The sequence below is a fragment of the Podarcis melisellensis genome (genome assembly GCF_964234715.1).
Source record: "Podarcis melisellensis genome assembly, chromosome: 1".
NCBI classification, from domain to species: domain Eukaryota; kingdom Metazoa; phylum Chordata; class Lepidosauria; order Squamata; family Lacertidae; genus Podarcis; species Podarcis melisellensis.
The window spans coordinates 29,536,605-29,559,759 of NC_138528.1; the positions used below are offsets into that span (position 1 = coordinate 29,536,605).

The 23,155-nt window shown below is 49.1% G+C and overlaps 1 protein-coding gene and 1 long non-coding RNA gene across 2 annotated transcripts in view; both read left to right on the forward strand.

The window, feature by feature from the left end:
* The first annotated feature begins 567 nt into the window (after positions 1-567).
* IRF2BPL (interferon regulatory factor 2 binding protein like) lies at positions 568-8,869 on the forward strand. The gene has a single exon (XM_081911249.1). It carries the CDS (start codon positions 5,859-5,861, stop codon positions 8,055-8,057), a length of 2,199 nt encoding a protein of 732 aa, XP_081767375.1. The 5' UTR covers positions 568-5,858; the 3' UTR covers positions 8,058-8,869.
* Positions 8,870-15,624: 6,755 nt separating this feature from the next.
* LOC309373384 overlaps positions 15,625-23,155 on the forward strand; it is a 36,314-nt gene continuing 28,783 nt past the window's right edge. Inside the window, exons 1-2 of the long non-coding RNA XR_014170010.1 lie at positions 15,625-16,008; positions 17,024-17,138. This is a non-coding gene — a long non-coding RNA (uncharacterized lncRNA). The remainder of the gene's footprint in view (positions 16,009-17,023; positions 17,139-23,155) is intronic.

Consider the following 23,155-nt stretch of genomic DNA (forward strand, 5'->3'; position numbering starts at 1 on the left):
GAGCATTGTGCTTTCTACTTCCTCGAGTCACTAATTGCATTGGAAAGGTGGCAGCTGGTTTGGGTTGAAGCAGACAACTCAACCTCGCCAAAACGACAACAACCACCTCCCGCGCACTCTTCCATCCCCTCCCCGATCCATATTTCATCCGTGATCGTCATATTCCCGTTAGTTGCTGCTAACCAACGCGGGAATGAACGGGAGCTTTGGAGAGGCTCGTAAGGAGTCCCCCTGCTCCACCGTGGGGAAAGAGCTGGCGGGGCCAGTTTGCTTTCTAGCGATGATTGATTCCTACAAAGCTGGATCTTCTCCGGCCAAGCGACGTGGGGTCTGCGGGCGAGCTGGAGCCCTAAACCCGAGACTCAAAGGACTGAACCGCTATGTGGGTCCGCTCTCCGCTGCTCCTGCTGCCTTAGCTCGTTCGCTCCTCTCCCCGCCCCCCGTTCATCCCCTCCCCCCCACTCTAATTCTCCTGTTATTCCACCCCCACACCTCGATTTTCTTTGTGTGCTATAAACCCATTCAGGCAGATGCATGGCCCCATTGTTAATAACTATTAATTTCATTTATTTAAATCCCCAGATTACATAAGTGCTAAATAAGCAACATGAGCGTAGCCATGATTTATGTTATAAGCAGGAGAGGCTTTACGTTGGCGGGCGGTGGGGGGGCAGAACCGAGTTATCTGCGACGCAATTGGTCAGTTTGTTAAGTATTTTTTTTTACTTGATTTTTTGGGGGGAGAGGGAAAGCTGCCCCTCCCGCCTTCGCCCATGATAAGGACCGGGGACCGGAGGGCTTTCCTTTTTCCATTTAAAACGTGCACATCTCAGAGGCCGGACACAGCTACAGAGCCAGCAGGACGCAGAAAGAAGACTCATCAGGCGCAACGTGACCCCAGCTCCTTCCTTTCTCCTCTTTTATCTTCGGTAGCTGCTGATAAACCGAGAACCCCTCCCTACTTCCACAACCCTCCTCCGGTAAAGGTGGCTTGGAGAGGTGTGGCCTCGCTTTTTGTGTTGGTTTCCTTTTTGCCTGTTGCACCAACTGTGCTTGCTTTGTGCCAGCTCCTCGCCCTGCAGAAGGTTCGAAGGTTTGCTCTGCTTGGTGTGGGGGCATGATATTTTAAAGCAGCGAGGTGAAGAGACTTAAACCCTCCAACAAGACGCACTACCTGTGACCTAGAAGCATCCCCCCCTTAACCCAAATATGTATCAATGATGGGTGTGACGCTGCACTATTCAGTGCTTGGGTGAACAGTTCATGTTCAAGGGCATTCTCATTCCATCATCACCATTATTTCCAAAGCACTCCCCCCCCAAAAAAAAATAGGGAGGGGGAATTTCCAAGGAAGATAGAGGGTCTCCAGTGTAGGTGCCAGCAGCATGCTCCCAAAGTTGGAAATCAAGGTTGATGAGTCATTGAGTAAAAACAAATAGGTACATGAGAAGGCAATTTTGCCCTGTCACTGAAATACAGGCCCACTCTCTAACTCACCCATTTGAAAGTGCTTATCTGGAAATATTCTGATATTCTTCCGCCACTCCTATCTTAACTGATATGAACGCAGACTTTATGGCTTCAAAACCAATCCAACTTTTTCTCCCTCCTGCTTCACACTTTGCTTGGCTTGTTGAAGAGTTGTGGCATGCTGGATTTCGACTTGGGCTTTGCTCATGCTGCACTGGGGAGCCAAGGAACCTGCCGATACCACCAGAGAGGTGAGGGTTAACCCCTCCCCCAGGGGCTCTATTCGGAAAGTGAGGAGTCGGGTGCTTTTAATCCAGAGGGTGCCTCACCATGAAGGTATCTGGCAATGGAAATCGGAAAGGCAAGCAAGAGAATGCTGCAGCAGAAGAGTGGGGCCTTCCAAGAACTGCCAAGCAGAAAGAGGAAGTCTCAGGCCAGAACCAAAGTTAGGCATCTTTCCCTCATGAAATCTCAATGGACAGAGAGCCCACAGGTCAAAGGAAAGGGAAAGCACAGCAGGAAACCTGCAGCCACACCAAAGTCCTTCAGGCAGAAACCAATTTCATCTGACTTGAGAACAGGACGAAGCTGGCGCAGGTCCAGTTTTGCTTCCATCCAGCTGGGCCAAGAGGCTGGCTGGCTGGCATCCGGGATGTTAAGCTCTTCTTGGACAATCCAGGGAACATCCAGTGAAAGGCGGCCAGACGCTCCCTGGACTCTTGTCCAAGGTCACGCTTGGAGAATCCAGGCGGAATTCCTCCAGTCCAGAAGATATCACTCCACTGCAGTGGTGGCGAAAAGGCAGCCTTGGAAACACTTTGTCGGTGGTCCAAAACAATGCTTTCATCCACTTTCTTTAGAACACACGGATTCTGACCTTGTGTCAAGGGATTCCCACTGCATTTGACAGAATTCTGAGATGTGCGTTAGAAACCAGACCCTTAAATACAGAGCCCAAAGGAGATTCCAGCATTGTAAAAAGCTAGAAAAGGCTCTTGGGAGAGACCTCTGCGAGTGCTTTGCCTTGATGACCATGTCAGTGACATGTTACAATGACCCAATTTCTATTCCAGCCAATTTCATCCTGTCTTCCTGTTGCCTGCTTCCCCCTCTAGCAGACATTTCCATGGCTGGGCCTACTTTTTGCCTTTCCCATACTGCAGTATTAAAGGCCATGCAACTTATCGAGACGGCGGTGGTACCCAGAAGGGAATGAAATGGGCTATTGCAGTGATGTTCCCAAAAGAAAGCCTCCATCCATCCAGGCAACTGGATGGAGAAGTGCTGGTGCCTAGTGTCTTTCCCACAGCTTCCATTACTGGACACTCACCCATGTTAAATGGGGCTACCTTTGAGTTAGCAGAACCAACATTGGAGGGTTGAAGCTTGAGATGACTGTGCGATCCTATGCATCTCTTATTCAGAAGCGAGTCCCCTGCAGTCCCATGGGACTTACTGGTACTATTGGTAAGTAAGTCCCTTTAAACACAGTGGGGTTTATTCAGGAATAAATGTGAAAAGAATTGTGCTGTAACAAAGCAGCCCCTTTATACATCACCTTGGAAGCAATGCCCATTAAGTTCAATGGGACTTTCTCCCAGGGACTTATATAGGACTGCAGCTTAAATCTTGACTGCAAGCATGTAATACTTGAAAGACAGTGGTGCTAATTTTAGCAGATGAAAGCTATTTCCTCAAGATTCCAAACAAGGATTGGTGAATCCTTGACACACACACACAGGGGTTGGTGACTGAAAGCTCTATGCAAACTGGGGAATGAATGTGTGTTCTGGTCCTCCTTGGTGACACTTGTAAACCCAGAAGCAGGTTGCCCTAATGATTCTGGATTGAGATGAAGCAGAAGGGCGTGGCCCTATGCATGCATAAGCACTCTGAATAAAAACAAAGGCTCTTTCAGTGTTTCTTCCCCCACCTCTCTTCCCTCCTCAGCAAAGAGCTAAGTAAATATTATTCCAAGGCAAGGGTTAGCCATCCCAACCCAGCTCATAATATCCTACGGTTTCTCCGCGGATAGCACCCTTTCTTCTCCCCGAGGAATGTTGACTCACCCTCGGGCAGCTCATTACTCTGCAAGGGCAGGAGTGTGAGTGGGTGACGCAACGCGGATCGCAGCCTGCCCAGGGACGCCTGGCAGGCAAGCCTCTTCGCAACCCGAGTCCCGGCAGGGAAAGTTTACGAGGATTGTTCTTTGGGGCGTGGGGAGAGCAGCTCCAGGCTCTGCAGGCACGGAAAGCGGCGAGCTGCGGGGAGAGGAAGCCGGGCTCACAGTCACCCCATTGCCTTGGCTGAGGGAAAGGGGCTTGGGCATGCAGAGCCAGCGAGGGCGGCAACTTCAAACAATAAGGGCGGCCCAGTATCTTAGGTCTTTGCGGTGGGGGGGGGGCGAGGGAGAAGCAGCATCAGAAAGACTCTCACCTGCTTTGGCCCAGTGGAGAGCCTCCCAGTTCCTTGCAATCCCAGGCTGTGGAAGGCAGGAAAATGGGCGCACAATGCTCCCTGCCTCCCTGATTTTACAGATAGATCTCACGGAAGTTCTTCACTCAAGAAAGTCTCTCTTTGAAACGGAGCTGCATTAGAGAGCCCAGCCTTAATAGCAGGGGGCTGCAGCATTGACAAAAATATTTGTGTGTGTCATTACAAGAAGATCCAAAGAGGGAGAAACATTCCGACTTGATACTTTTTGAAAATGATGTTCCTAGTAAGCGAGCGAGCAAGCTCGCTCCTCATGTAATTTTTAAACAAGGCAGACCAGCCTCAGGGTACCAAAGGAAGTGTCTCCAAATCCTCCTACATAGTCGCCTTCCATTTTGACAGCAGCGAATTGTGCCGTTGCCAGAGCCTAGAAGGAGCACTTAGCGCCGCCCAGAGCTGGAAGGAAAACAAAACAGGGCAAAAGCGCCTCACCAAAAAACCCCCCACAACAACCCACAACCCGACACGTTCGTGCAGGCAGGAAAACTCAGCCAGGAAGGCGCAATAGTATTCTCCTCCATGTGCTTTCCTGGCCGCGTTTTCCCTGTGGGGGAAGCTGCCTTGGAGGAGACGGGAAGAAGAGAGGGGCGGAGGAGGGGGAAGAGCCAGTGTTTAATTTTCCAAACATAGCCTTCGGTGTGCGTGTGTGTGAGAGAGAGTTTCCTTGGTTTCCAAGGGGCAGCTCGCCTCGCTTCAGCGGTTGTACACACACAAGGGGAGGAGGGAGGAAATGGGCAGGGTGCCGAGCATGCGCAATTTCCACGCAACAAGTGGGCTCCCTGTCCGTAGACACAGAGGAAGCGCGGGGCGGGAGGGGAGAGGAGAAGACGCGGGAGGGAGCTGCCCAGCCAGCCAGCCAGCCAGCCAGCGAGTGCTACGAAAGGGGAACTGCAAAGGCTGGGGGGGGGGGGAGAGCGCGCGCGCGGCGGTGACGTGAACGCCCCACCCAGGTGGCATCCGAGCTGGGGGGAGCGCGGGAGCGGAGCGAGCGAGAGGCCAATGGAGCGCCGCGCCAGGAGGAGGGGCAGAGCCGCACTCGGAACGCGCGGCGGCGGCGGCGGCGGCGGCGGCGGCAGCAGCAGCCCAGAGTGACACTCCGGCTTCCCCCTCGATTCGAATTCCGAGCGGCGCTCGAGGATGTGAGTGGAGGAGCTGGCGGCGCCGCCGCTGCTGCTGCTACTCGCGAGGATGCCGCCGCCGCCGCCAACCTGAGGCGCGCGCACCCGCCCGCCTGCCAAAACAGCACCCCGCCACCGCCAGACCGCCGAGGTGCTCGCTCCGGGGGCGCCCTTGGTCTCTATCCCGCTCTGTCCACCCGTCCTTCCTTCCCCAAAAACCTCCTCCACCCACCTTGCCGCGCTCGGGTCAGCAGCAGCAGCAGGTAGCGAAGCTCCGCTGGTCCCGTGCCCCCGCCCCGCGCTCAGCTTCCCTCCTCGGCGACGTCTCTTCTCGCCCACCCCTTTCCTCCACGCCGCCAACAGCGCGAAAGAAGAAGAGGAGGAGCAGCAGCAGCAGCAGCAGCAGGAGCCGCTTAGAGACACCGAAGAAGCGGCAGAAGCAGCTGCTGGAGGGAGGAAGGAAGGCGGGAGGGAGCGAGCGAGGGAGGGAGGGGAGCCAACCCCTCCCCGCGCCTCACGCCCCTCGCTCGAGGAGACTCGGAAGCGCTTCCCGCCAGGCCAGGTAAAAGGAAGGCGAGAAGGAAGGAACGGAGAAGCAGGGAAGGTTCCCCCCCCCGCCTCTCGCTCGCCCGCTGCCCCCCGCCCCCTCCAAAGAGCGGGAAAGCGGGAGCCAGTCCCACCCCCAGCGCAGGGTGGCCGGAGCAGGTTAGTGGCTGAGGCAGCAGCGCCCGCGCACCGGACAGAGCCCGAAGCCGCCCTCCTCGTCCCCCAGCAGCCATGTCGGCGGCGCAGGTGTCGTCGTCCCGGCGGCAGTCGTGCTACCTGTGCGATCTGCCGCGCATGCCGTGGGCCATGATCTGGGACTTCAGCGAGCCCGTGTGCCGGGGCTGCGTCAACTACGAGGGCGCCGACCGCATTGAGTTCGTCATCGAGACCGCGCGGCAGCTCAAGCGGGCGCACGGCTGTTTCCAGGACGGGCGATCGCCGGGGCCGCCGCCGCCTGTGGGCGTCAAAGCCGTGGCGCTGTCGGCTAAGGAAGCGGCGGCAGCGGCAGCTGCAGCAGCCGCGGCTGCCGTGCAGCAGCAGCAGCAGCTGAACCATGTGGACGCTGCCTCCTCGAAAGCGCCGTCGGGCCTGGAGCGCTACGGACTGAGCGAGCCGCGCAGCCGCTTCGAGTACCCGCCGCCGCCGGGCAGCCACGGAGGCCGCATGCCCAATGGCCTGGGCGGCCCCAACGGCTTCCCCAAAGCGCCAGACGACGGGCCGCCCGAGCTGAACCGCCAGAGCCCCAACTCCTCGTCGTCGTCTTCCTCGTCGTCGTCGTCGCGGCGAGCGGCGCACGGCGGCTTGGTGAGCGGCCTCCCTCCAGGAGGCGGCGGCGGCGGCGCCCAGCTCAACGTGCCGCCCAACCTGCTGCCGCAGACGCTGCTCAACGGGCCGGCCTCGTCCGGGGTGGCGCTGCCTCCTCCGCGGGGCCCTCCGGCTTCATCGTCGTCGTCCTCGTCGTCTTCGTCGTCGTCCTCGACGTCCTCCTCGGGCGACCCGTGCGGGAAGCGCCCCGGCTCGGTGTCGAGCAGCGGCGACCAGGAGCGGGAGATGAAGGAGAAGCAGCGCAACGCCGAGGCGCTGGCCGAGCTGAGCGAGAGCCTGCGCAACCGCGCCGAGGAGTGGGCCAGCAAGCCCAAGCTGGTGCGCGACACGCTGCTGACGCTGGCCGGCTGCACGCCCTACGAGGTGCGCTTCAAGAAGGACCACGCGCTGCTGGGCCGCGTCTTCGCCTTCGACGCCGTCTCCAAGCCCGGCCTGGACTACGAGCTGAAGCTCTTCATCGAGTACCCCAGCGGCTCGGGCACCGTCTTCTCCTCCGCCTCGGGCGTGGCCAAGCAGATGTACCAGGACTGCATGAAGGACTTCGGCCGCGGCCTGTCGTCGGGCTTCAAGTACCTCGAGTACGAGAAGAAGCACGGCTCCGGAGACTGGCGCCTGCTGGGCGACCTGCTGCCCGAGTCCGTGCGCTTCTTCAAGGAGATGGTGGGCGCCGACATGTTGCCGCAGCCCTACCTCGACGCCTCCTGCCCCATCCTGCCCACCGCCCTCGTCAGCCTGCCCAGGACCCCCACCACCTCCTCCTCTTCTTCCTCCGGCGGCGGCGGCGGCGGGGCGGGCGGGCCGGCCTCCAGCCGCGGGCCCGGAGCGGGAGGCGGAGGCGGCGGCGGCCTGCGCAAGAGGAAGGCCTCTCCGGAGCCTTCGGACTCGGCTTCGGAAGGCGGCCTGAAGCTGAGCGAGGAGCAGCAGCGGCAGCAGTGGATGGCCAGCCAGAGCGAGGCGCTCAAGCTCACCATGTCGGCGGGGGGCTTCGGCGGGGTGCCTCCTCCGCCGCCCCCTCCGCCGCTGGGGCCTCACTCCAACCGGACCACCCCGCCCGAGTCGGCCCCGCAGAACGGCCAGTCGCCCATGGCGGCGCTCATGTCGGTGGCCGACACGCTGGGCAACGCGCACTCGCCCAAAGACGGCAGCTCGGTGCACTCGACCACGTCGACGCGGAGGAACAGCAGCAGCCCCGTGTCGCCCGCCTCGGTGCCCGGCCAGCGCCGCAGCCTGGCCTCGCGCAACGGGGACATGAACCTGCAGGTGGCTCCCCCGCCGCCCAGCGCCCACCCGGGCATGGACCAAGTGCACCCGCAAAACATTCCCGACTCGCCCATGGCCAACAGCGGACCCCTGTGCTGCACCATCTGCCACGAACGCTTGGAGGACACGCACTTCGTGCAGTGCCCCTCGGTGCCCAGCCACAAGTTCTGCTTCCCGTGTTCCCGGGAGAGCATCAAGGCGCAGGGGGCCACGGGCGAAGTCTATTGCCCCAGCGGCGAGAAATGCCCCTTAGTCGGTTCCAACGTGCCTTGGGCATTTATGCAGGGCGAGATCGCGACCATTTTAGCGGGGGACGTGAAAGTGAAAAAGGAGAGAGACCCTTAAAAAACAAAACAATCCCAACAGCCAAGGCGACTCCCTTCAGACGCCTGAAGATGGAGAATTGTGAATATTGAGAAACAACCCGCGGGACAATACTGCAAAAAGTTTAGTCTTATGTATAGACCTTATTTTCGTCGTATGTTTCTATATTTTGAAACAAAGGTATGTACCCTTCTTCATTTGAAGGATAGAGCTGTTCTTTTTTCGTTTTGTTTTTGTTAAAACAGAATATAATATTGTTTGGTTACCACATAATACCTGTTTCTCATTTCTTTGGCAGTGTGTTGGCTAGGTACACAGTTAAATAGCCCTTAGCGATTACCTGCTGCTGGTGTGTATTTTTGTAAATGTATGCACTTCTCTAAAATAAGAAAATTGAAAAAAAAAACCTTTTCTTTTTGCCAAGGCCAGTGTTGATGCCTAAAAAAATGCTACAAAAACGGTGACAGCTTATGTTTTAAAAGCCCAGAGTGTTAGTCTTTTACTTTTACTTTCCATCTTTTATTGTTTGTTTTGTTTTTTAATTTCTTTTTGTTTGTTTGCAAAATGGTGGGAGTGGTATAGGGGTGGGATTTTTTTTGCAACTTTGTAAAGAAAAAAAATGTTTCAGTTTGTTTCTATTGACCTGAACATTTTCGATCTTCATGTTGTTTTTGTTTTTGCTTTATTGATGCACGAAAGCTTTTGAACACTAGAGCAAAATTGCTGTACATGGAAAACTTGCTCTGTTTGTCCTTTATACATTTCTGTAGTTAACAGAACACTGTAATGTGCCTTGGAGCTTAGTAAATTGTAATAAATTCAATTGATATTAATAGTTTCTGAGTAAGTTTTTCTTTTCCCAGTAGTTGAACAATAGGGAAGCCAAAATATGTTGCCCCTTTTGATTGCCTCACTATTCTGCTTCAAACCTGCGTTTTATTCTGTGTCATTTGTACATACACAACTAGAGATTTATCTAATGAGGCTATCTAACATATCTAGCCATTGGCACTGTGCCTGCTTACATTTCACCTTTTAATATTGACAGAACAGTTGCTGACTAAGCATTTCCTATTCACCATTCTTGCCTTTCATTTTCCCTTCCCAGCTGCAAGGATTTTCTGTTCCACAAGAGACATCTTTTGTGTGAGGAATGCAATGGAATTAAATACTAATACTACATTTTCATGCATGTTTACTCAGAGGTTAGTCCCACTGAGTGCAGTGTGGCTTACTTCCTGATAAGTGTGTGTAGGATTATAGCATGAATTGGTTTCAAGCCTTTTTCATTAAAAAGAATAACACAACAGTACTGTATCTAATAACATTACAGTACTAAAATGGTAGTCCTATGCACAGTATCTAAGAGTAAGTCTCAGTGAATTTAGTCAACTATTGCTGAGTAAACATACATAGGGTGATGGCAGTGGTGATCGTGGATGTTATTATTTTCATAAAAAATCACAAAGCTTTTAGGCACTAGCTAATTAGGTAGTGCAGAGGAGTGGTCAGGAAAGGTCTCCACTGAATTTTGGCATTGATGATACACACCATCCTAAGTACAAGGAGGATTGGTGATATGCCAGATTTATGTAGCATGTATTTTAGTTGTATGTAACTTGACAGCTTGAAAATAGTTCTTAATCAAATAAATCCTTATCTGTGTTTGGTAAGCAATAGGGGATGTAAGTTGCTTCCTCTTCCTCCACCCCATTGGAGAGCTTTTATTGACTTCAGTAAATGAAACGGCATTCCTCCTGGCAATGGACAAATGCATTCATTCTTGCTAAGTTTGCGAAAGTAACATTTGCATTTTGAGGAGATCTGGATTGGTAGAATGCCTATTGGGTGACCAGATCAACAGGCAGAGTAAACACACACAGGCCCCTCTGACTGGCTGGAAAATGCAAACAAACCTCGCCTGAACTTTGCCTTTTTTCCCCAGGGAAACAAACTAGAGAAAAGGTACATAACAATCCTCACACCAAAGTATCAACAATGTTTTGGGGCCCCCGGTCCATTGTGCCATAGGTTGCCAGCAGCCAGTAGCATTTGCACTTTTGGTGCACTGAAAAACAGATGTGAAAAGACATTTTAATACAGCCCTCTTGGCCTTTGAGTTTATATTTGGTTACTGCTAGTACTACAGTTTTGGTTTCTGTTCCTGTCAGTAGTGATAAATGAAGCTCTAAGGTTCAGGACTTTACTGTGTACCTAGATTACCAGAGCTGAGCCTCTTTGTAGTGTTTTTCTCTGCCTGTTTGGGATTCACCTCTGGATACTACTATGTTAATTATTCTTATTTTTTTAAAAAAAGATTAACTTTCTTTTTACTTTCTGCAAAGGATTATATTAATGCTATGGATCTCATAACCTACTGAAGTCTTTTTAGATTGGAATAAACATGTACAAAATAAGAATCCTAAGTTTTGTTCTGTTAAAAAATAAAAAGTTTTTTAAAATGTGTGATTAGCATACGGGAATATATATGGATTGAAATTATTTAAGTGACCAATGAGCAATATAGATGTCAGGCTGCAAACATAAATACAGGTACTATTTATTAGGAAGTAAGCTTCACTGAATACATGCTTCTTATTTCTGAGTAAACAGGAATAGGATTGTGCTGTACGTTTATCCTAATCCTAGAATTTTAAATAATAGAAATAATAGCATCAGTCACCAATATGTCATCAGAAATATAGCAAGTTCCTCCCCTCCCTATGGTGGATTTATTGTACCCAAATATTCCCCAGAGACTTCTTTTTAATTTGCAGGGTTTCTCCCCCTTTATTCATATTTATTTTCAAGGTAGTCTGACTCCTTCCCCCTTCCCCCTCCTATTTCTGTTGACAAGGAGACTGTCAAGAGACAGTGGGCATGTGTGAAAAACAAGCTTGCTGTGAATTGTAATACTGTAGTTAATTAAAGTTAACCATAGCTAGAGGGCATTTGTTGTATGGAGGTCTTCTGCAGCCATGTGACCTTTCATTTTACTCTGACCCATTAAGCAGCTAGTCTGGGCATATGAGCCAGCTTTCTTTGATCCTCACTGCAGAGGCTTTTCAAAAGTCATCTAGAGCTGACAAGCCATAATCTTTTCTTTTTGGTGGAGAAGGGTGTGCGTGTGTCACTTACTGGAATTCCTTCATTTCCCCTGCAATGCTAAGGGGTTTCTTTGCTTGGGGGTGGTAACTAAACATTTTGAAAATACAGCTTTCCAAGAGTAGCTTATTCCTTGCTATGTCCTAAAGCAACTGGGGGATTTTCGGGAACAAGGCAGAACATGCATATCAGGGGAGACATTTTTTAAAATGTTCAGAAATTCCTTAGCTGAGAAGCTATGGCAAACACAGCAGATATCTGCAGTAAAGAGGGATGGGCTAATTTTGAGGTGGTGGTGCTGAATCAGGAGGTGTGGTCCTAGTTATTCTGGCTACAACAAACGGAAACGGCAAAGCTGTGCCCTGCATAGAAATGTGGCTCAAGTGTCACTCAGATCCCATAAAGCCCAGTCGTTGTGCTTCAGGTTTCTGGATTTCATGCTCTTTGCACTAAGAGCCAATCTGCAACCGTGTCAGAAGAGATGCATCTCCTTGAGCTTTCTTCTCCAATTAGCCTGTTCTTTGTTTTTAAAGGGAGGCATGTTGTTTCCTGAGAGCAGCAGTGTGCTAGGGGGTTAGCAAGTCTCTCCTGCTTCTGGCCATTTTCTTCCTGCTGATGTGTTTCTCTTTCTCCCCCCCCATCCCCCCTCCCCCATTCATAACAGGGTTGCTTGTATTGTGCGCCGCAGTCCGTGCCAAAGTGACACATCCTGTTGATTTGCATTAGAGGACTGGAGTGTCACTGTTATGCTGACTCTTACAAAGTTAGTCTTGAAAGCAGCACAGCTTCCCCCTTGGCGTCGAGCCATTATTCTCCATTTACAGCGTGTAACTTCTATCAAAGCCACATATCTCCTCATATCAGTTACAAGAGCCGAAGGCCAGTGATTACTCTTTGCATGTCTCTTAAAGAAAACCACCTCTGGATTAACGGTTTGGGTGGAAATAGGATTGCAGCCTAGGATGGATGGCGATGGTGACATTTTTCTTTTTGGAGGGAGGCGAGACATCCTACAGTGAAACACATTAATTCTCCTGCTAGATTGGAAGTCCTTTAAGAGCACATGGAGAGAAGCGCATCTGTTTGTAGTCAAATACGAAAACAGTTCCAGGCAAGAGCATTTCCCTGGTGTGCATTTTTTTTTAAAGGCAAAAAGATGGTGCCTGTTTGTAGCAAGGTGGCTTGGTTCGAGGCGAATAGTATGGGATGGATTGCCCTCCTTGTGTGTGTGTGGGGGGGTGTGAATGTTAGGATGCCTGTTAAACTCAGTCCTTAGTCCTCCAAGCCCCTTTATCTGCTCGTTCGCTTTTAGGTGAGACATCCACGATTTTTTCAGAAGCCCCTTGGTGTTTTAGCCGGATGCTTCAACCAAGGGGAGCAGTATAAACAAAAATGCGGATTGGGGGCGGGGGGCAGGGAATCAAAAACAGCCACTGGCTAGGCTCTCTGGGGTCGTATTATCAGCCAGGACGGCCTGTTTCCCGTTCTGTGTATGTTTGTGTGGTTACACACTGGCACAACTCGGCTCTTTCCAGCTTTTGGCGGTCGTCTGAAAAGCCAAGGCGAAGCGCACATGTCCCCAGATTTCGCTGGCGCCGAGCGGGCAAGGCGGCATCCTTGTTGAGGTCCTCGACCCTTTTCGGAGGAAACTAGTTTCGCCTCAGTCAGCTTTGCCTCTGAAACCCCGCGCAACCCCTTTGCCCCTCACCTCCCCCCCGGCGCGGACGTCTGCTGATCACCCCCAGCTGCTGTCCTCCATTTTTGGAGAGAAAGTCGGCTGCAAAACAAAACACATTCCTGGGTGATCTCTGGGTGGCTCTTCTCTAACTGCAGATTCTCACTTCGCTCTCTCTTCCCGCCCTTCCTTCCCAGAGCGATGATGACTCTGCCCAGCTGTTCAACATTTTCCCCCCCTCCTCCTCCTCCGCCTGCCTGCCTGCCCCATGCCTAGAGCTGCTGAGGCTGGTTTGTTTTCAGGCTAAAAAAAGAAAAGCAGCTTTAACTGTGGCGGGTGAGGGAGGGAGGGAGAGAGGGCGAGCTCCGGCTGGAAACACCGCTCGGCTTGCAGCTTTCGCAGGGAGCTCCGCCTTTGGCTGCTCTGCAGAACCAAACCCTGGGAGAATCAGCCCTGGAATGCCGCGGCCTGCGAACACAGAAGGGAATTAACTCCACTTGACTGGGCCTCGGACTAGACAGTCACGTGTCTCTCTCTCCCCACACTCCCTCCCCCCAACATCGAGAAGGGCTCCGAATGGGGACACGCCACGCGCCTGCGCGGCTTCGAGGAGCCCGGGCAGAATTCCCCGCTGTCATCCTTTTCTTTCCCTGCTCCGGCCCCGCCAGCCAGGCTGCAGCGATGATACAGTCCCGCCATTGTTCCAGTGATATGAGGGGGCGTGGCGTTGTCGTGACAGGATTTGTTAACCTGAACAAACACATCAGGATTATTAATCTCGGGGCTGAAAGGCTCTTTCATGTGGGGCGGGGGGAAGGAGCTCGATCCCTGCCTGAACCATTATTATTATTATTACTCGCCCCCTTCACCCTAAGGTTCCAAATAGTTTTATAAAGCTACAATGGAATCACACACAAAAAACCCCCCAACTAGCGCGGCTCCTGACAACGCACGTCTCAGGTGTCAAAAGCCAGGGCAGAGGTGCCAGGAAAAGCCTTTCTGCGTCAATTCTCAGCAGAGAAATAGGCTCAACAGCTTCTCCATCCATTACTTTAGAAAAAGTGTTAAACCCTGTTGGTTCATCCAAGGCTGGATAAAGATGGTTGGGGGCCTTTCCCTGTCCCCCCGCAAAAGGTTACCCGCCAACTCCAACGAAAGGAATGCATGACACAGAAAACTCATACCGAATTAAAGTTTATTCATTTATTGTAACGTATGAGTATACCGCAGCACACGTAGATGGAGAGGCAAAGCAGTGAGCTGGCAGACAGCAAGAGGGCTTCTTGCAGACACAGGCCCTGGTGCAATTGCATCATTATAGTCCAGCTTTGGTTGCATCAAGTGCTTTCAGTAAAACCTGCACTTGCAAGACTTGTGTTTTCACCACTTGGGACCTGAACGTTGACAGTCTAGGGGTCTGAAGTGTCGCACTTAGTCGTTCACGTCCAGTTCAAATTCAGGGTACAACTCCTTGGTGGTCACCCCTCGGATCACCGCCAGCCTGCCCAACAGCATCTGCCCGGCGTCTTTTATCTCATTGTATTCATGGAGCAGAGAAATGTGGGTTTCTAATTCCTCCGGGCTGTATCCTTCAGCTGTCAGCTGCGCTATTTCCTGATCCAGGGCGAGGTCTTTGCGTTTCAGCTCTTCGATCTCGCGCTGCAAGGCGTCCTCGTCACTGGCGGGCTGGCAGGCCGTCGGAGAGGCGGGGACGGGAGACTTGAACCTTGCACTGCAGGCTCTCGGGGTCCCCCCGGGCGTCCTCCTCGAGAAAGGTCTGGCCGAGGGCCTCCCCCTGACTCCTGGACTCTGCTCCCATCCCCTAGCCAAGGGGCTGCCATCTCCTGGTTTATCCAGCGCGCCTTGGAAAGTGCGGGAAGGAAAGGCTCCAAAGGAAGCCGCGTGCCCTTGCAAGGGAGAGGGGGGAGGAGGAAGCGGCGGCGAGCTGAGAGGCAGGGTCTGCGCTTCACCTCGGCTTCAACTCGTAACCTCCCATCCGCGCTCCGCTCCCTTCCGCCCCGCCCCGTTACTACAACTACGCTAGTTCCGCTGGAATGACTCAGGGTAGGCAGAGCGGGAAGGGGCGGGAGAAGGAGCCGCCGCCGCGGTGCACCCTGGGAGGGTTTTCTCTCCTCTCGCCTGTGTGGGGTGGCTGGACCCAAGTTGCCTGCTTTGCCAGCGCTTAGCTTTGTTCCACGTCGAGGCGTCTCTCTCGTCCTCTTCCCCCACCCCCTCATCCACTTCTCTGTGTGGCTTACAACAGTCTAAAACCGCAGTGCCTTAAACTGCAGAGATGTGAAAGAAAAACAATTAAATGCACAATATTTCAAAATATACATAATGAAGGCAGAGTCTGCAGGGCTTTAGAAAAGGCTAGTCACACGCTTGTCCGAAGGCATTCTGCTGCCTGAGGAGGAACAGCGATTCCACACCCCAAAATTCGGGAAGGCTTAAATCTATTGTGCCGCCTGAGGTAGAAAATGCTGTAAGCGGCTCTCCCTCAATAACAACAATAATAAGGAACAAGAGCTAACAATTTGCTGTCATTTCATGATAATCCCAAATCAGTTGCCTGAATACTCAGTGGTGGGGTTGACCCTGCTACATACCCCCCCCCAAAAAAAAACCCAACCCAAACCTCCAGGAGAGAAGCCCTTGTTTTTTCAAGCTGTGCGTGATTTGGGTGCGCAAAGCACCAAGGGGCTAGGGTTTGCCAGGAGCCCCTGCTGTGCGTACATGCAGGCTGTGCATTATTTGCTGTCAAGTAAGGTTAGTGAAACCATCCTCATGAGACGGCTTCATAATACCTGAGGGACAAGCACCAGTGAAGTCATCTCCCTGCTAAATTATTGTAGGCGAAGCCCCCGTCACTACCAATATGCAGAGAACAATTTTCTGATAAGAAGTGCAGTCCTGTGCATGTTTTCTCAAAAGTAAATCTCACTATATTCAATGGAGTTTACTCCCAGAAATACGTGCTTGGAATTGCAGCCTCAGTCATTTACCCATGTGCTCAAAACATTTAGAAGCACATTTTTAGTTCTTAAATGTCATAAATATTAAATACGTAGTTCCAATGCTTAGATCAGGGAAGGGGAAACTGTGGTCCTAGGTAAGCCTGGCACAGGTTACAGTTTGGCCCAGAGGCTGTTTCCCCAAAACCATGCTTACCTGCCCCACATCTGACATCAGGTACGGAACTAGTAGGGCTATGGCTGTCAATGCACAATCCAGAGCCTTAAACAGTAACATTAGGTGGGAGGTGGGCATTGAGGCATTTAATCCTCTCATCTAGTTGTAGTTTACCCTATTTTTGTGCACGATATAGAAAAGAATCCTATCCCAATTCTGCTGCCTATAGTAACAATGATCTAACACTTCTGAGTGAAGGCTGAGAGTTGATCCTGTGCTCTCTTAACTCCACTGTAGCAGATGGTTTTTTGTCAAGTGAAAGGGGAGCAGCTTGAAAATAGCATAGTGGTCTGCATAGCACAAAAAGAAGAATGATCATGTGTGGACTGGTACATCATTGTTGAATTAACGGAACAGAGAAATGACTGCCTCTGCAGCTGTGTGCATGGAAGTAGGGGAAGGTAAGGTAGAACAGGTCATGTGATGATGATGATAATGATGATAATAATAATGATAATGTATGAAATGAAAGTGTGTACCCCCCAAAATGTTATTTGGCACAAAGCTTTATTCAGCTGGTCCAGGGTCGAATAAGAGCTGTTCCTTGTGTTGGTGCTGACCTTTAAAGCCCTAAACGGCCTCGGTCCAGTATACCTGAAGGAGCGTCTCCACCCCCATCATTCTGCCCGGACGCTGAGGTCCAGCGCCGAGGGCCTTCTGGCGGTTCCCTCATTGCGAGAAGCAAAGCTACAGGGAACCAGGCAAAGGGCCTTCTCGGTAGTGGCGCCCACCCTGTGGAACGCCCTTCCAGCAGATGTCAAAGCGATAAACAACTACCTGACATTCAGAAGACATCTTAAGGCAGCCCTGTTCAGGGAAGTTTTTAACGTGTGATATTTTACTGTATTTTTGGTTTTTATGGAAGCCGCCCAGAGTGGCTGGGGAGGCCCAGCCAGATGGGCGGGGTATAAATAATATATTATTATTATTATTATTATTATTATTATTATTATTATTATGCCGTACATTCTTCCCACAACTAGTTGTCAATTCTGTATTGTGCCACATTTGTTAGGATCCCCAGGAATTGGGAAGAAGGGATATGTTTCAAATGATGAACCCTGGAATAAAGCTCTGCAAGTTTGAAGATATACGCCTCAAGGAACTCAACGGAACTCAGTTTTAAGGAAGTGCACTTTGGATTGCGGCCCAAGTTACTAACCACTGCCGAGATGGAGCTTAGGGTTCATGTAATATGTTACAAAATGTTTACATGTATGCACAATTACATGTGTAGTAGGTTGCATGTTATTTCTTACACAAAAGGGTACATTTTCTATGAGTTTGTAAAACAGAAACAACATACAGCTTTAGAATTTCATGCATATAGAGTTGGGCTGTTATTTGGGGGAGAAAAACTGAATATAAACTGCTAGTTTCAATCTACTTTTCAGTCATTGGTTGGTGGTCTTTAACATTCTCCTGTTCACTCCAGAACTCTGCAGGACCAGGCAGCTCTTCCTTTTCATTTCCATTTGTTTTTAATATGCCTAGACCCCTAGGTAAATATGTCACAAAGACACAGGGAAGAGGTCAAAGTATTGAATATGTATGAAAATAAACAGACATCCCTTAACACCTTCTAGCCAGGAATAAGTCAAAACATTTGTTTTCAATATTTTCATGATTTATTCAGTACTGATAAGGCGCTGTCTGCTGTGCATACAAAAACCGCAGCTGCTTCTTTGAAGAACTTGCAGTGTGAATCTCAAGAGTTCAGTGACTCACTCTGGCTACCCTGGAGCAAGCGATGTTGGCACAACCTGACACTCCTAATATTTGGCAGGAACATTTTATAATGGGGTTCCAGCTGACAGGCAATTTAGTGAGATCAGTAGAATGCTGCTGCTGTTACATTGACACAAACCACCCAGAACTTCACCTCTCTTGCACTGAGGTATCAGAAAGCCTTTCCTGAGATACCAGATAAGAGCTGGAACTGGATGTCACTTCCCATGCCCTTATTTTCTTTTCCTTCTTTCATCCATAGACCTTAAAAGAACAATACACAAGGTTTTTCAATTCTTTCCCAGTTTTTATGGCTGCATAAAAAAGCAAATTGCACATGTTTTACAGGTTAGTACTTGAAACCCCTTTATTGAAGAAGGCTCTGTCATTTTGAAAGACTCCGTCTTCTGTGTCCTTCATCTTTTGTGTGATGATGCACAATTCACTGTTAAGTCTAGACATGTGTAGGGGGCCAGTTAAAGAAGTGTAGATGCAGTGTGGTGCTATACACCAATGTGCTCCATGTGCTCCTTGCAGTGGAGGATTGATTTCTGCATTCCATTCATTAAGCAAACAGAATCCTACAGAAGTACAAAATATTCTACTGACCCAGATTTTTGTCATGTTCAGACAATCCAGGGCAAGGGCAGTGCCCGCTGTAAATGGATTTCCTACTTTTCAGTGTTCTTTTTAATGCTGGCTTTCTCTTTGGCCAACTTGCTAAAGCTTTCTCCTTCAATTTTCTTCAGTTGTGAAATGTGGATATCTCTGATTTCACCACAGGATTGGGAGGCTTAATTATATCTCTATGAAATTCGTTGAGTCATTGAAGGCTGTTTTTAATGCTGTTGCCAAAATTGAAAGCAATGTATTTTTGGTATGGAGCAAAGCCCTTTTTTATTTTTAATTTTTTTACCTCACACCAATTATGGTTAACTTCTTTAGCTTAGGTGGGTGAATCCTCTCAGGAGTTAACCTTCCGCGCAGTAATGGATGTCTTTATAGGGCGTGTGCAACTTCATAAGCTGAAAGAATCAGCAGTTCTCTTTGGACAGAACAACCTAAAGAAAGCCTTGGCAGCCTCCATTTTTGTACTGAGAGGGGCACCTGCTGGTTTATGTGATAGGAACATGACCATAAAGCTGCTAATCTTCCCAAGGTTTATTAACATGATCAGTTAACCTGGGTCAATGGCCTTGTAATTTCTGATTTGTTTACATATTCAATGGGTGGATTAGAGGCTGAAATGAATAGAAAGAGAGGAAAGGAACCTCAGTAAAACTAGAGTTTCTTGATTAACTCCTCTTTCATTACTGGCTAAGGAATGTAAAAAAAAGTGTTTTAGTCTCTACTAAGCATATGTGGGGTTGGGACGCAGGTGGCGCTGTGGGTTAAAGCCTCAGCGCCTAGGACTTGCCGATCGAAAGGTCGGCGGTTCGAATCCCTGCGGCGGGGTGCGCTCCCGCTGCTCGGTCCCAGCGCCTGCCAACCTAGCAGTTCGAAAGCACCTCCGGGTGCAAGTAGATAAATAGGGACCGCTTACCAGCGGGAAGGTAAACGGCGTTTCCGTGTGCGGCTCTGGCTCGCCAGAGCAGTGATGTCACGCTGGCCACGTGACCCGGAAGTGTCTTCGGACAGCGCTGGCCCCTGGCCTCTTAAGTGAGATGGGCGCACAACCCCAGAGTCTGTCAAGACTGGCCCGTACGGGCAGGGGTACCTTTACCTTTACCTTAAGCATATGTGGGGGCACAGAGTTTCCTGAAAATCCATGTGGATGGAAGCTGTAGTCTCAGAGAAATCTGAGAAACAAATGTCAAATGTAGGGGCTTTCTGACATTACTACTTTCTCTTTCACACACACAGCTTGAAATTTGCATTCAGTGCTGACTTTAGTTGAATATATACTTCATTCATTCATTCATTCATTCATTCATTCCAGTCCTTCTGCCTGAAGGAGCCCACTATTGAAAAGGTCCTTTCCACTGATCATATTGGGATGGTCATTTCTGACAATAGTAAATCACCTGTTTAAGGAATGCAGTTCCCTACCCCTCTAAAGAACAGTGACTCTTTAACAGTGCTTCAGATATGGACCTTATTTTCAAATCTAGCCATGGTAATGATGTGAACATTTCCAGAAGGTGCTGAAAGAGAAGTACCACTCATCATGAGAATCATCTATGGAGATTCTATTTGTGTGGGCCATTCATAGTCCTGCAAAATGTAGTTTTGTTTTTGTTTTTGCTGGCTCTGAGTTTTCTACAGGGACATGGATTGCCAAAGCTGAACTTTTATTGCATTCCATTTTCTGGACTGGGCTTTAGCTTTTATGCAAACTTGGCTGCTCCTTTGCAGGCCCCCTTCTCCTGTGGGATCATATGGGCAACACTGAGTATTTTCAAGTAGTGATGTAGGTGTTCTGTGCCTCAGGAGAAGCTAGGGGTTATTTATTTTGATTTCTGGCAAGGTCATTATTTACTATTTTTATTATCTTTTTAGATACTGTGTTACCAAAGCATATGCATAAAGCCCTATGGCAAAGAATAGCAAATGAATGGAAATACATTAAATTAGTTTTAAAAGCCCATTTATAAGGAGCAATACTAAGAGCCTGGATGGAAAGTTCCAGTGTGTGTGTATTGGAAAGTTCCAGTGTGTGTGTGTATATATGTGTGTCTCAGGCAAGATGCCCTTAGTAAGAATAGGGAAGAAATTTGTTTCAGTTAACTGAATACACACTTCCCAGAACAATATGTGAACTGAAACACAGACATCCTTCTAAATTAGCATTTCTCTGAAGTTTAAATCCCAGTTCTCTAGGCAAATATACTGTACAGAAATTCATATACTGGGTAAAAGTCTGCATATAAATACAGGCAACTATCAAGGTGTGCACATTTGATGCACCCACAATGCTTGAGGATGTAAAAAAATAAAATTTACAAACTGATGTGGAAAATGTGGAGAACTGAAAAATGGAAAAATGAGAAACTGAAAGCAATAAAAACTAACAGATTTGCTCAGTTGATCCCTCCTCCCTCTTGATCTCTGGGCCCAGTCCCTGCATCAGCACTCATTTTTCCAGACAGTATAGCAGTAGCTCACATTGTTAATGCACACTTTTTATCAGTTATAGTCAGCAGTACTTGAATTCTGAGGAGAAAATTAGGGAGGTCTTCATTGAAACCAACAAGCCCAACTCCAAATTTAGCAGAATCACCACCCGCTTCCAGCCTCCTAAAAACAACACCTAAGTGTGCTGTGACAAAAGGCAATGGGTCTAACTCCCAGTGATTTTGAGCACAGAGGGCTCAGTTTGAGAGTGTCAGCCCAGCGCCTTCATATCAGCAAAGGCAAGCCCTCCTTCCCTTTGTGAAAGGTCATGGTGTTTAATGTTGAAAATGTAAATCATCCCGAAACTGCTGCTCCTGTAGTTGATGTTCCTGTCTGTACTTGTCAGTTGGAGAAACCTGACCTATTTTTGAAAAGATTTCAGAGTGACATTAGGCTGTGTCAGAGAGTGGAGACTGAGTGAGGAGGGAAGTAATTTATTTCAATAAGAGGCAAAAATTTCAGTGGCTCCAAATTATTGTCACTAGTTTAAGTCCACAAAAAAGAATGAAGCGTTTTCAGAGCAGCTGGCTTTCGGTAGGTGCAGTGATACCACTAGGGCCAGATGAATAGGTGCAGGTCTGGGGTTCCACAAGGCACCCACCCTGTGGGGTGAAACAGGATGGGACTGCCCCTTACCTTAAACATGCGAGATAGTCAAGGGTTGCTGTGTGTCTCAAATCAGTTAAAAGCAGAGGAGCAGACCAGGCAGGGTTTTCATTCCCTTTTTCTGGCCGGATGGCAATCCTGTATATAACCCAGATTCTGAACTAGGTAGTGTCTGCCCTGTTTGGTGAAATCATAGCAATGCAGACTTTAAGACTCCTTGGTCCTCGGTAATAAGCCTATTATTAAATGAAAGTTTAGAGGTATGAATGAATCAGTTATATAAATGGCACCTTGCTGAAGTGTGACTAAATAATGGATGGCGTAGACAGGCCAAGCCAGAATTGTTCAGAGCTGCTCCTCACTTGCTTGCTTTTGCAAGGCAAGCCACGTTTGGGTTTGACGCCATATTGACAAATACAGTGAGGTTTTAACATGGCGGTTGCTTGTGCTCAGATATCCCACCCACAATCTGAAGTCATTCATTCCCCATGATTCTACACAGTAGCACAGCAGTTTCCTGAGAACTGCTGATTAATCAGAGAACAGAGCCACTCTGTCCTACTGCTGGCTCCTGTCCCCCGCCCCCATCTCCCTTCTCTGAAAGACAAACTAGACATGATGCAGGAAGTTTGTGAACAGGATATGCTGCTTTAAACAAAGCAAAAACAAAAAGCAACCCCCTAATTATTAGCAGTCATGCGGGGAGGGAGATTTGCTTCCGATCTATAGTGCTTTCTCTCCCAACAACAACCAGCAGTGTTGGTATATGTATTTGTCATTTCAGTTGGGATGGTGAACTGATTGTGAAACGGATTAAGCCTTCCCTGCAATGTTTATTTGTGAAATCAGGTGTTAGCTCATAAAGCAGCTCCTAGGTCTTAGCTCATGACATTGACCTTCATGACATTGATCCTTCCAGCTGTTTGGTCCATGTCATACAAGTTGGGCAGTAGATTTCATGTTTCAAGTTGCTCAAACTTTTTCTTTTGCTAATTGCCCAAGTCCTCTGATGTGGCGTGGGCAGTGGATTCTCTCTTGGATGAAGGTGGCTGGCTGGAACATCTGAAAAGAAGTGTTGCAGAGGGTCACACTTCTGTCCTAAAGCTATGTGTCATTATTTGGAGTACATATTATTAAAGACCTGTAGTCTATTCTCCATAGCATTAAAAGCCCACCCAACCTCCTAAAGACTCTGTTTCTTGTCCATTTTTCAGCAGTGTACCATTTCCCCTTCAGTTGCAGTTAGGGATGAGCCATTGGTCATTGCTTTGCTATTTGAATTGCAGCACCATCTCAGTGATTCGTATCTCCCGTTCAAATGTTCTCAAGTAAAAGTTTTGGGGAAAGGTTTCTTTTAGACCTAGAAGGGCCATGCCAGTGAGAGTAGACTGGGCTAGATGAACCAGTCTGCTTAGTATCAGGGAGGCCTATGAGTTCATGTGTCCTTGGTCTGAAGACAGGAAGATTACAGACTGACAACAACCCATTTTTAGCCTATATGTTATGGTAAATGTCAGAAATGTTTGTTATCGCAAAGCTGCTATTTTGGACATTTACAAACTAGTCATGATAAATATTCTTTGGTGGTATGAAGGAAACAAAAATGAATTGTTGTGATTTACTGTGGGAACTTGCTTGAGTTTCAGTTTCTATATTAATGCTAGAATTTCTTTTATTTATGTTATTACATTCCAATTTG